Source organism: Rissa tridactyla, chromosome 3 (genome assembly GCF_028500815.1).
Source record: "Rissa tridactyla isolate bRisTri1 chromosome 3, bRisTri1.patW.cur.20221130, whole genome shotgun sequence".
Taxonomy (NCBI): Eukaryota; Metazoa; Chordata; class Aves; order Charadriiformes; family Laridae; genus Rissa; species Rissa tridactyla.
Genome location: NC_071468.1, coordinates 61,291,942 through 61,304,987, shown reverse-complemented (window position 1 = coordinate 61,304,987; position 13,046 = coordinate 61,291,942). Strand labels below are relative to the sequence as shown.

General features: G+C 37.6%; 1 protein-coding gene across 7 annotated transcripts in view; it reads left to right on the top strand.

The window, feature by feature from the left end:
• The window catches only part of ADGRG6 (adhesion G protein-coupled receptor G6), a 114,550-nt gene that overhangs the window by 51,409 nt on the left and 50,095 nt on the right, over positions 1-13,046 (top strand). For 6 of the 7 annotated variants that reach the window (XM_054197065.1, XM_054197070.1, XM_054197066.1 and 3 more), the window contains exons 5-6: positions 2,778-2,846; positions 5,931-6,014. In XM_054197065.1, the coding sequence (XP_054053040.1) occupies positions 2,778-2,846; positions 5,931-6,014 (153 nt within the window). The remainder of the gene's footprint in view (positions 1-2,777; positions 2,847-5,930; positions 6,015-13,046) is intronic. The other variant, XM_054197071.1, reaches the window with a different exon arrangement.

Here is a 13,046-nt window from a genome sequence, read left to right as displayed (position 1 = left end):
GATGGAATTGTTAGAATTTTCTTCCTTTCGTCTTCCTGAATAAAAGCCTTCATTGTAAAACCAGCCTTCAACAGGAGAGTTGATGAGTCAGGCTATCAACCATGAATAAACCACTGACAGTGAGGAGATGACTGTAACTGATTAGGCTTCATTTAGCAGCAATGGAAGGATTTATGCAGAAAAGAGGTTTTTGCACAGCTCCAATAATGCTTCCCCAGGAAGCGGCATGTAACTTGAAAAAAAACCAAACCAAGCATTTAGCAGTGATCTCAACATATCTGTGCCTGAACAGTGCTTACATTTTTCAAGGGGTATTATTTTCATAGTTTTTTCAGACAAAGCTTTTACAAGTAAATTTACAGAGCATAAAAACACTGGCAAATTGTTCCAGATAATCTTTTCATAGTTTTACCTTCTCCTAGTTTATTCCTTAGACTAATGTTTTCACAGCTGTGCAATCATGGTGGGGTGTTTCTGGAAGACTTGACAGAATTCTGTTTTTATTGCTGTACCTTTGCATGTCTTGCATTTAAAGGTATATGTACACAGCTTGGGTAGCCGGACTAATTTTAAAACAAGTAGCCTAGGTAACGATAGCGGTGTCACACCACCAATTCAGAGCTCAGTGCGGTTGAACTGAGGAGCATTTAATCAACTTCTGGTGCTGATTTTGGAGCCTGCATTGGCTACACCCATAGGAGGATATGATCTACTCCATTTAAGGGTAATGTGGCTGCACGGCTGTCCATGCTTGCAATTGCTTCATGTACACTTCCTATGAGTTCTTCATTCCCAAAAAACAGAGGAATTCTTAATTTCGCTGTCACATTGAACTCAGGGTGGGATCTGTCTGCCTTAGGCAGCTGAGTGGTGTTTCAGGCTGGGCTAATTGCCCTCAGTGCTGTTTATAAATAGTGGAATGGAAAAGGCTGTTCCAAAGGTCAGTGCATCTCGTACTGGAGAAGACGTGTCAGTGAAGTCAGAAGTTTTTGCTGTAGGAGTGCCTGTTTCTGTGCACTGACTATAAAGAAAGCCTAGCGTGACGAGCAGATACGGATGTCTGAGTTTTAGGTACCTGAAGTGGGTGAGATATATCACACGAAGTGTCCATGATACAGGTCCATATCTGCTGTTCATATTGCTGCCCGTGCCACTTGACTTCATGAAGTAGCCTATGCCAAGTGTCCGTTTGCATCCAAATCATTATTTTTTCTCTAGTGGACACTGAGGGAAAGTCTAGGCTGGACAGAATTCAACCCAATTAAAAATTAAAAAAGCTTATTGAATATATTCACTGAAAATGTTCCTCTAAAGTATACAGTCTTCTGACTTAAGTGTTTTGTAAAGTTGGATTGTTTTTTTTTTTTAGTTTCACCAAATCAAATCATGACCTTTTTTTTAGTTTCACCAAATCAAATCATGACCTTTTTTTAAAATCTCACTGCAGAAAATACGAAGGTCCACAGATTTTCCAAGCCAACTTTCATGTGATCTTTCCATGATACAGAACCAAGAGGAGATAACTTACAGCAGGTTTTGATATTGGCTGTTTAATATTAGCAAATATATTTTTTGGGGAAAAAAAAAAAATCTCCTGCAGGAGGTAGTATGTTAACTTAGAACATCCTTCCTGGAGTTCGTAGGAAGTGTACCAAGGAAGTGAATTTTCCTGTATGCCTTAACCTATTGGGGGGGGGATGGAGGGAACGGACAGGACACAAAAAAAAACACCCAACCAACCAAAAAAACCAATCCCGAACTTTAAAATTTGTTGAGGATCACATGTTCTAAATTCTGCCCTATTTTTGTCGGCAGCACATGCAATGGTATCCGTGGCGTGACATGATTTCTGGGTCGAGGCGCCATGCTCCGGCTGCTCTTGCATCACAGGAAATGTTTCCCTAGTTATCTTTACGAGCTGCTGGGTGGTGGCCCTTTAATTTTATGGAAGGATACAATGTTTCACGAGAGAGCCTCATTGAATCAATATGGTTCTGAAGTCGAAAAGCAAAAGCCAAAAGGGCACCGCTCCCAGGAGGTTCAGGTTACGCCGTGCTCTATGGCCCCGTTATTTTCAGTCCAGTGTATCTGCAGCTGAACCACTGAGATACGCAAAGTGTAATTAATGCAGTTTCAGCAGTTCCTTTTCTGTAGCCATTCTTATATGGCCTGGTTTTGTCTCCAGATCATCAAAGTCCACGCATGTTGTTATGAATAATTCAGTAGAGATACAGACTTATAACATTATGTGCTTATAAATCATGCATACCAGAATATTAATCACGCCCACGCCCTGGGCAGAGGAACAAGTTTAATCACCTTTAATCTGGCTGGTGTCTGTCACAGGCAGGTTACTCAGAAGTGTGTGGTGGGCAACCTGTGCTACAGCCGCGGAGCGTGGCTGCTTCTAAGGCACGCGTTATTACTCATGAAGATTGCATAAATCCTATGGCCATACTGACCCCTCTGCTTCAAGCCGTTTCACAGAGTACATGCAAGCTGCATTCATGTAATGCGATGTTATTTAGCGAAAGCTAAGAAAACCGAGGGAGGGTACCTAAGTGACTGTAACCTGCAAGTCAGCAGGCTTTTCACGGATCCCTCAGCCGTAACAGAAAATGAAAACACATAAGTCTTACAGGCAAATGATGGTATCTGGTTTGCCACTGAGAGAAATTAGAAAAAGGACTGTGTCACTGCAGGATATGTTTTGAGACATGATAGTTTTATGCCCAGTAGCCAAACCTTTCTAATTATTTTACTTTCTTTTTCTAAAGGCTCATACCTAATTCCCTCTTCCACAATTGAACCAACCAGTTGTGCAAACCTGGGAAGCCTTTGCCAAGGTAAGAAACCCAGGTCATTTTCACAGTTTCATCTTTGTGAAACCTTTATTTTCCTTGGGGTTTTTATTCCATTTCTTTTTTATTATTGTTTCTGAAAGGGTGAACTGCAATATAAAATAGCAAGGAAAGGAATTCTTTAGTCTCATCAAGTGTGTGGGTGTCCTGTACGTACAATATGTGGAAAAAATGTGATCACTCCCTTGATAATACATTTACCAAATAGTCTCCATTATATCAAAACTGAATTAATTGACTGCTTTCATTTCTTTCTCCATCTCTTTTCCTCCTGCATATTTTGACAGTAAAATATTAACCAGGATAAGAAGTAGGTACATCTGTTAATAAAAAATGAGTAGATGTAAATAAAGGAAGTGACTCTTGGAAGGCTAAATACTTTGAAATTAGCAGGTAAAAATCAAACTACAAAATCCAGCAGCTATTAGTTACTGAAACATTTGTTACAGCATGTAGTGATGGTTTAATAATGTAAAAATCACCACATGTAAGTATTCATTAGGTGTCTTTAAAGGTCAGCTCAGCTGAATGCAAGGAATAGGTGAGCCCTAAAAATTTCCATGCCATGTAAATTGTTGAATGTGCAAGGACAGTTAATTTGTTCTGCTCTGCTGAGGGGCTGAAGTTCTATAAAAATGCTTGACATGAACAGCATCAGCCCATTTCTACAATACCTTCATGAATACCGACCTGCTAATGAGGTGGCATGCTATGTTAAACTTTAATCACAGCAGCAACTGCACCAAAAATAACGTCTAACTCTGTGACCCTTTTTAGGCTGAATGGTGAAAGGAGATAGGAGAGAATAAAATATAAAAAGGGGGGGAGGAAGTCTCAGAACTCTTTTCAAAACTGACATTTACAAGTAAATCAGATTTAGCTTAAAAATAAAAAAGAAAATGCACTCTGCTTGGGAAACAAGTAAGAGAACTATGTCAGTCTTCAGTGTACTTCTCCCAGATTTACTGTAGTAAATTTGGTTCAGGTTCTTGGATCATATTGTACTGGTCTCCACAGGGGAAGGAAATGTCAGTAGTGTCCATAATCAAATTTCAAACAGTAATTTTTAGGTATCACATTCACGAAGCACAATATGATCTAAATACTGCTACTTGAATAGCTTAGGTAAAGGTGACAGCAGCAGTTACTCTGTATTAGTCTTTTTATATGTAAAGTGTAATGCAGCCACCATATAAAGAACTTCGTGTATTCTCTTGGAAGCAGTCTGAGCATTTTCCTCCATCAAAATGGTATGGTGTGAAAGGAGAGAGAATATCTTTCATTAGGCCAGCTAATACGGCTGCAGAAATGCACACACTTTCAGCAAAACAAACCTGCATTTCTAAAAGCCTCATCCTTTTTTCCAGCTTTATTAACTTGTCTAGTAGAAGATAGTGCCTCTAATAAAAGATGCTACCTTTCAAACTTGCCTCTCTTAACTTCTTAGACCATCGCATCTTCAATAAACACTATGAATACTTTCTCAAAGGTAATACTCTTTCCTTCTCTGAAAACTGTTTGGTAAAGCGTCACTGGTGTTCTGTGTGTGTCACTTTGGAAGTGGCAGATCGGATTTACCCTGTTCATCATCATCATCATTATTGTTGTAATAACGAAACTCATAAAAAGATGTGTGTCTCTCTATTTCTGTCAGCACTGCAGACTTATTTCAAGCTGAGAGGCCAGTTTGGATTCCTTTTTTGTTTGTTTGTTGTGTGTTGTGCAATAGCACCAGTAACAAAGTTTGTGGATGCCAGATTATGTCAGCTACAGTCTGGTTAAAGAGCCATTTTCTCCTTTATGCTTAGCAAATATTTTCATTCATTGGAAGATGCCTCCTTTAACAGTGTTGGCTGGAAGGTACAATCAGTAAGAAGCCTTATAGCTTCTTTCTCAGGCAATATAGCCCTGAAGTTACATGGAAGAAGAGCTTTTTTGTGTTATAGAGCATCACTTTATATACTCACTTTCCCAGTTAGAACTTGTTTGCCGCAGTGTCCAGCTCTTCCTTCTCTTTCCCTAAGTTTCTTGTTTCACTGAAATCTGAACGTGAACCTGCTCCCTAAGCTGACACCTAAGTTTATGACTTTCAGACTCAAAAAGTCAGATGAAACAACCTCACAAAAAATCAAAAGTGCAACATCTTGCCTAAAATACTGTTGTTTAACCTTTCCAGGTTGATTCTTAGTCAAAATCTGCAAAAGCCATGTAACACTGTGAGATTATACTGCACCAACCTTCAGATTTTAAAAAGAGTTTTCAGGAAAAAAGAAATCTGTCAGTGAGTGGATTTGCATTCCCTGGGAGTTACTAGCTAAAACTAAATTATTTTCCAAACTATTATTTGAAAATTTAATGGCATGATCTTTGAATTCCTTTAGCATGTATACCCTCCCAGTCCTCTGAGGGGGAAATTTACAGTTTTGGCTCCTCACTCAGATTTTGAAAAGTGTTCTAGCTGGTTCTCCCAGGAAACATTTGCCAGGGTTGTGTGAGGTGACTCCTGTTAGTGTCGGTGGGAACAGTACAGCTGAGATCCTACATGAAGCTTTCAAAATATATATTCCACTTCAATTATTCCAAGTCTGATTTAAATTCTCTTTATTGTATGGAGTTCAATGGAGTTAATTGGATCCTTACATGGGTGTTTTAATTTCGCATTTGTTTGTCATCTTCAGTCCCTGAGTAGGGACAATTATTCTTTTCACAAGCAATATTCTAAGTGCATGCGTCTTAGAACTCATAAGATCTATTTTCTGGTCTTTGCACAGCTGTTTGGATCTGAAGCTCTCATAAGAGGATTTTGAGTTTATGAAAGCAGTACAGGGCTGATCTTGCAAACCTTACACTGGCAAAACTCCCACTGAAGTCAGTGAAAGTGCAAGATTGGGACCTCAGTTCAAATCCATTCATCACTTTGTGCAGAAAAAATAATGTGTTTATTTAACATTTATGGCATTGTGTGTAGATGGTTTCATTTTACATTGTCATGCGTTGTTCCCATTTTGTCTTACCTTATTAACATTCATATTTCATTCAAGTTCACCTCTTTCTCATCTTTATTACCAGCTACTGTAAATGCTACTACTCCTACACCACCCACTGTCACCACTAACATGCCCGATACTAATAGAAACGATAAGCCAAACAATGGTAAGAAATCCTGTGTTACATTTTTCCTTGTACTGTGTCTAGAACAAATTTATTGTATTTTAAGGTGTGTTTTTCATCGTATCATAATGTCAAGGGTCATGTCTCAGTTCTGATCTCATTTACACTGAAATAAATCTGAAGAAACTTCACAGGACCACGTAAGAGGGGTGTAAATGAGAACAGAACCAAACTCAGTGTTTATTTATATCATGTTTACCTGGCTCTTGTATGAAAGGGACTCACTTTGTGCCACCCGTTTTATTTACCCATGCAAAGAATTAGGGGAGAGAGAGGGATTTTAAAAAAGGGTCCGAGAAGAACCATGCTATTGAAATGTTTTAAGGCCGCAGGTTATGAGGCATTGTGTAGCTCCCATTTGTGCAGCCAGGGTGGTAGGATGCTGGGATTGTCTGTTCCTCACAAGTCAGGCGCAGGAGCCAAATGGAATCGTTCCTATGGAGCAAAGCCACTTCCACTGAGTCAACAGGAATCTTTCCACTGACTTCAAGAAGAGCTGGATCAGACTTTACTAGGGAAAATGTTGACAGTATCAGATATCGTTTACTTTTCATTTAGAAAGATTAAGGGAAAAAATAAGGTAGTAAATGAGCCTATTATTAGCACAGGAAAAAAAGCAGGGATTTCTTTTGAGGTTTTCTCAAATTCTATGATATCACTGTCTCCTAGAGACTGAGCATCATTTTGTGAGGTGTTGCTGAAATATTCATTAGTTTGTTAAAGATAGTTGTTAAACATTATTAACAACACAAAGATAGATTTCTGCAATTTTCAACTGAGGCTTAAGGGTATTTTTTGTAAAGATTTGTTTTTTCAGTGTGCTCCACAGAAATAAATTAGAATCTGGGAGGTTTTTGTGGGTTGTTTTGTTTTGTTTTGTTTTGTTCGGTTTTTCCCAAATGCATCAATTTTTACTGTAGGATTTAAAATTCTTGGAGTATTTTTTCTCTTGGCAGACCATTTCTTATACATTAGCAACCAGGCAGTACAGCAGACAATTTGAAAGAATTTATCTGAATTCAGCCTTTTTGGATTATTTACTAAGCAGTAGAATTAAAAAGAAAATATTGAAAAATTCTTCAAAATCGTGCTTTTTTGTTTTTGTGGAGCCACTCACTCTGTGTTCTCCATGAGCAGTTCACTCTGATTTTTGTAACTACAGAGGAGATGAATGCCTTATTAATGTTAGTATGAATAAAAACTGGACAATTAAGTCCTCTCTTTGGCTTTGAAACTCCCAAGAGAAAGTAGAAAGACTAAGAAAAATAAGCCAAATTCATTTAGAGTAGAAGTAAATTAAACTTTCACTCAGCTAACTGGTGTCATTTCCCACACTTGGTAAAGTTGATTTTTGCACCAAGAGCAGACAGCCAAGAACAGACAGTGAAGTTGCATATATTTTCTTTAATCCATTAACTATATGGCTTACTACACACAGACCTGCAGGAATTCAGACTTCCTGCTACGGTTATCTTCAGAACGAAGAGAAATTCACCTGAATCCTCACATTCGCATCTACAGAAGCAGCAAGAATCTAAGATAGAAGGGGTCAAAACCATAGGGATTATCTCAACCCCAATTATTTGGCCAGTGAAACAAAGGCCTCTTCGTTTCAGTAAAAACTCAGCAGATGAGAAACCAAAGAGAAAAAACACACACAGCTTGTTTCTTCCAACTATGTCCACATCAGCTGCTTCTGAGGACACCAGCAATTATACCTTGGCTGTTTTTACAGAAAAAATCAGCCTAGATAATACTGCGATGAATCAGTTACCGAATGAAAATATTTTGAATTATTCTAGAAGTTCATTTCGTGGCACTTCTGATGCAGCAGATGCTGTTACAGAGCCTTCCGTGAATGCAGCAGTTCCTCTTCTTCAAAGCAGAAGTCCAAATGCAGAGCTAGCACGGACTTTGGCAGATGGGCTGGATCATTCTGATTCTGAGTCAGCGTTCCGCTCTCCCGTTAGCAGCAGCAGCACTGCTTACGAACACAAAAAAGAAACTGTGTGGATTTCATCCTCCAACAGCGGCACAACCAATGTCATACATATAAGTAGCGTCTTGGAGCCTGTGACTTGGTGGAGTGAGACTGTACTTCAGCATCAGACCACCTCTGACATTCAAGAAGACAGACATCATTCTCTTTCTAGCTTATCTATATCACTTATGGAGGAGAAATCATCATTTCAAAAAAGTAGTCTAGATTCGCTAGACTTTGCACCTGAAAATTTTTACCTGGAAATGACAGAAGGCAATGCTGATAGGAAAATTTTTTCTATGTTAGCAGCAAACAGTGAATTTCAGTTCAGAAAATCTACACATATTAAGGAAGATCACTCAGGAGGCATTACTGATTCACCGTCTGTGGAGACTCCACATGCAAACCCAACAACTTTTTTTCAAAACATGAAAAAAGCATACACAAAACTTATGCCTGACATCCAACTGACAAATTCAGTCCTAGGAGACAGTAGAGAATTACTAACATTTTCAGCACTTCTGTTAGGAACAGGCTGGACAAGCTCAGCATTTAAGCGTGTTGCAATGACCCTGCCTGTTTATCAACAATCGTCAACTGACATCTATTTGGAAAGTGGCAGCATATTTATATCTAATACCGATTACTGGTCTCATTATTTAAAACATTCAGTATATTTTCAAAAGCCAAGTGAGACCCTTAGAAAAGAAGTACTGGAGAAAAATTTAGATGCATTTCATGACAGTAATGAAAATGAAGAGCCATCTTTTTCCATATTAGATCCGGAGTACATGAATAGAGTTGACAACCACTGGGACTCAGGGTACTTTGATTTTACAACAAAATATGTAGATATTTCCCCTTCTTTAACAGCAAGTTACTGGACTGTTTCCTATCATCTGAAAGAGGCATCTCAGGTGTTTTCTGGGGAGCCATCAGAAAATTGGTGGCTCTCATTTAATAAACTGCTTTCTTCCCCAACAGAGAGATTGCCATCCATCAGTTTATCTACTAAATCTGACAGTATCTCTGAAGAAACATCTGCCATTAAATTATTAGGTCACAGGGCTGAAGAAATGAACTTTAGTCATGCATCAGCTTTGGAAGCACAGATCTTTAGTTCATTTATTCTGGGCCTTTCAAAGAAAATTTCAGAAAGTAATGGCAGGACAATGTTGCAGTCAGCAATGAACTTTGCAAACCTAACCATGTCTTCAAACAGTGATTTTTATTTTGATTTTCCTTTCCCTTCCCTGGAAGCACCTTTGAGTCAACCCTCTGTACAGGTACAGGTAAGTCCCTTTGATAAGGTACTTGAAAACTCCACAGAATATTTGATATTTGATAGTTTGCATATGCAAACTGGAACTGATATAGTAAGTGATGAAACCAACACAGCCTTCCTCAACAATAGGCAGCAGCTTGTTTCTATCCTTCCAACACATTCAGGAACCCAGCCTTCGTGTTCAAGGGATAGCCAAACTGCTTTCTTGGCAGTTAAGAGTTTGATAAACAGTACAAGGACACATGGATCACCACAGTCTCAAAGTCTTTCAGTGAATGATGCTGTAACAAATACCATCGATAAAGCAAGAAATAAAGTTCAAATAGATGCAGGTGTTTTTTTAAAAAACATCTGTTCAATGAGTTCTGACTTCCTTCCAATGACATTGTCTTTGGAATTAAGGCACCTTCTTCATTCAAACTCAAAATTCAGAGTCAGTGTACCTCCTAACATCTATGCCACACCTCCACTCCCACAAAGTTTTCAGGATCATCTTGATACAATTTCTCCAAGCCTGATCCCTCAGTGGGATGTAGCAGAGTTAAGCTTGCCAAGAGTAACACCAAGAAGTCATCTAACTGTTTTAGAACAAAACTCTGTTGAAAATCAAGGGGAGAGCCTGAGATACTCTCTATGGGCAGTAGAACAAAAAATCATTACTGATAATGAAGACATAAGGAATTCTGCTGTTCTGACACCAACAAACATATTGAGGCTTTCCCAATGGGATTCAGAAGGGGAGGGGCCTGGATCCTTTACCAAGCACAGGGAAGGAATGTCTTCTCTGAATATTGTTAGTACTCATGCCTTGGATTTTGAAAATGCTGATTATGGACATTTTGCAAATCTCTCTTCTATTTTGGAGTCATCAAGAACTGCAATAATGAATGATGCGATACCTTTGCCATCTTCATACAGTGGACTTATTATTGAGCACAAAGAGACCATCTTGAAGGGCAGTCTGACAACACCTGCAGCAGCAATCCATCACTCTTTCATGCAGTCCCAAATGCCAGTTTCTTCTGTAACGTACCATCAGTCATCAGTTTCGGCACATGTTCATTCCTTGGCCAATTTGCCATCTGGGACAAGGCAAAATACCACCCTTTATCCACCACTGAATCAACTTACTAGCTCTCCTACAGTCTCTTTATCTTGTTTGTGTTACTCCTTCACTGAGCTGGGCTGCCTGTGTCCACCTGAGGTCAACTACAGTATGTCAAGTCATCAAGTTAGATGTAGAAAAAAAAATAGATCATCTTATCTATTAGATATTTAATTGGTAGACTGAACATAGAAGTAGCTGGCTTTCATCCTTTAGATATAGATCCATTTAGCATATGAAAAGATTTTGGAATAGTAATTTAATTACAGTAGAAGGGAATTTGTAACATCGTAGTGATAGTAAATGTCATTAATGTGTGATTTCTAATTTTTGTGTACTTCTCTAAGAGAGCTCTCATGAGACTGTGAGGATAATATATTGGTCTGCCATGTATTTTATATATTTTTATGCTATTTTATTGTTTGAGACTGGATGAATGTTTCTCACTTATGTTATTCGTATATTTTTGAGGATTTAACTTTCAAAAAACAAAGATTTTCCAAAAGAAACTTTTGGATAATTTGCCTAATGGAATTAAAAAAAAAAAAACAACCTTATCCGGGTATTTCATTGATCATTATAATTGTGTAGTTGGTGGTGGGTGTGGGAAGAATTGTTTTTCCAAATCCTTTTTTCAAATTATCTTTGGCTACTTTTCATCAATTTTCTGCCCATAACAATATTTTTTTTTCATTCAGCATTTTGAGGTGGGATTTCCATTGTTTAATTTGGATAGTGAGAAATCATTTTTAGTTTTTGCAATCTGCCACTGCAGTCTCCTGAGAGTGTTTAAAAATGTAGATTAGTTCTTTGTTCTTGTTCTTTTTTTGCCTCATTAAAACATGCTTTGGGTCACCATCTGGCGGAGATCTTGAAGCTGTTGACTAGTTTAGAGTTACTATGTTTGATTTTAAAAATACTTTGCATATTCCTATATTAAGGTAATTTTGTCCATATACATAATTATATAAATGAGATTATAATTATATATATGATTATATATGAATGTGTAAGAATATATATAATGCACACTTTCTGTATGTGTGTATCTGTATAGCACATATAAAAGGTACATTATACATATAAAATTGAATATATGTATATACAGAGATATATACATATAAATGAGATCCAAGTCTTGCAAGTATTTAAACTTGCCCAAAGTCCAGTTTCTACTTTCAAAGACTTATTTTTTCTCTTTTTTTATTTGAAACTATCACAGTAATAATAACAAACTAAAAAGTATTTTCAGATTAAACTGCACACCAGTTTTGTGTGCCTGCTGAGTTAAGGGAGGAAAAAAAAGAAAATAAATCAAAAAGCAAGCAAGTTCATTCTACTCATATCTAAAATTTAATCATAGTTTACCAAAGAAGATAACTGGTAAACCATCACCCTGCAAGAAATTGATTCTTTAGTATTTTATTGCAGAGGGATTTTCATAATAATCTTGGTGATCGTATGATCAATTCCGTAATGAAAAGAAAGAACACTACTCAAACGAGCTCATGAATAGGATAATAACCAATATATACAATTAAATTGGAAAATACTGACTTCAAATTTTTTTCCAGATACTTTTATTTCAAGCTCTTGTGAAAGGATTATCTAGTCGTAATATGATGAAATTTGCTTCACCAAGAATAAAAGGACTTTTATTCAGGCTAAGAAAGATAGAGCAGTTCCTTTACAATCAAGAGACAGAAAGGGATTTCTGTATAAATGTTGTCATGTCCTGTTCTGTCTTATGTAGTCTCTGTAAGATTTACGTAAGATTTATATAAATACATGCATCCGTGATCAAGACTCACAGCTCCATTTGGTAACAGCCCTGAACCAAGTAATGCCACATGTGCGGATACATGCAAGTGATTTGATCCAGAAGCTTTTAAACCTCCCCCACATCCTGGGAAATTTTATCCAACTGGAGCGTACAGAATTTTTCGTAGCTTAGTGAAAAAAAATTTGACTTGTGAAAAGCAGAGGTTTTTAACACAAAGTGTAACTACGAGATGATTTGATGTTATTTATTAGATGTGAAACCTTGTAATGCTGCCTACGAACTCAGGAGCTTAAAGAGAATTTATATTTACCCGGTGCCATTTCAAAACATTTTTACCAAAATTAATTTTGTAAAGCTAATGTGGGTTCTTCTACTCTCTGGCCATCACCAGAGAGAGAGCAAAGACTGTACTGTGAAAACAGGGGCTGGATATCCCTTCTCCCATCTAATTCTGTCCTCAGTTATCTTGTTACTTTCAATTGATGAGCCTTACCTGCACTCACAAAGTTTTAAGTCTAATCTGCAGCGGTTGAATTATGGATCATAACAATATGACTGAAAGGAAAATTTATACAAGTTACAGATTTTAATAATTATGATTATTTTTTAAATTCATGACACTTTCATGATCCTGATTTTACACAGCGTGTTAAAGGCATATGCAAAATACTACCCATACGTACATTGTTTGTGAGTTTCCATGTCACATTTCAAGTGTCTCCAAAAATATGGAGGGGGTGGGAATTTTTGTCTAATTCAACAGGACTAGCAAGAATGCTAGTCGGGACTAGCCCACAGGGCTTGTTCACTCCAAATTTGTATAATGCCAACAAGAACTTGAGGTGTCCTTGTATCTGGAG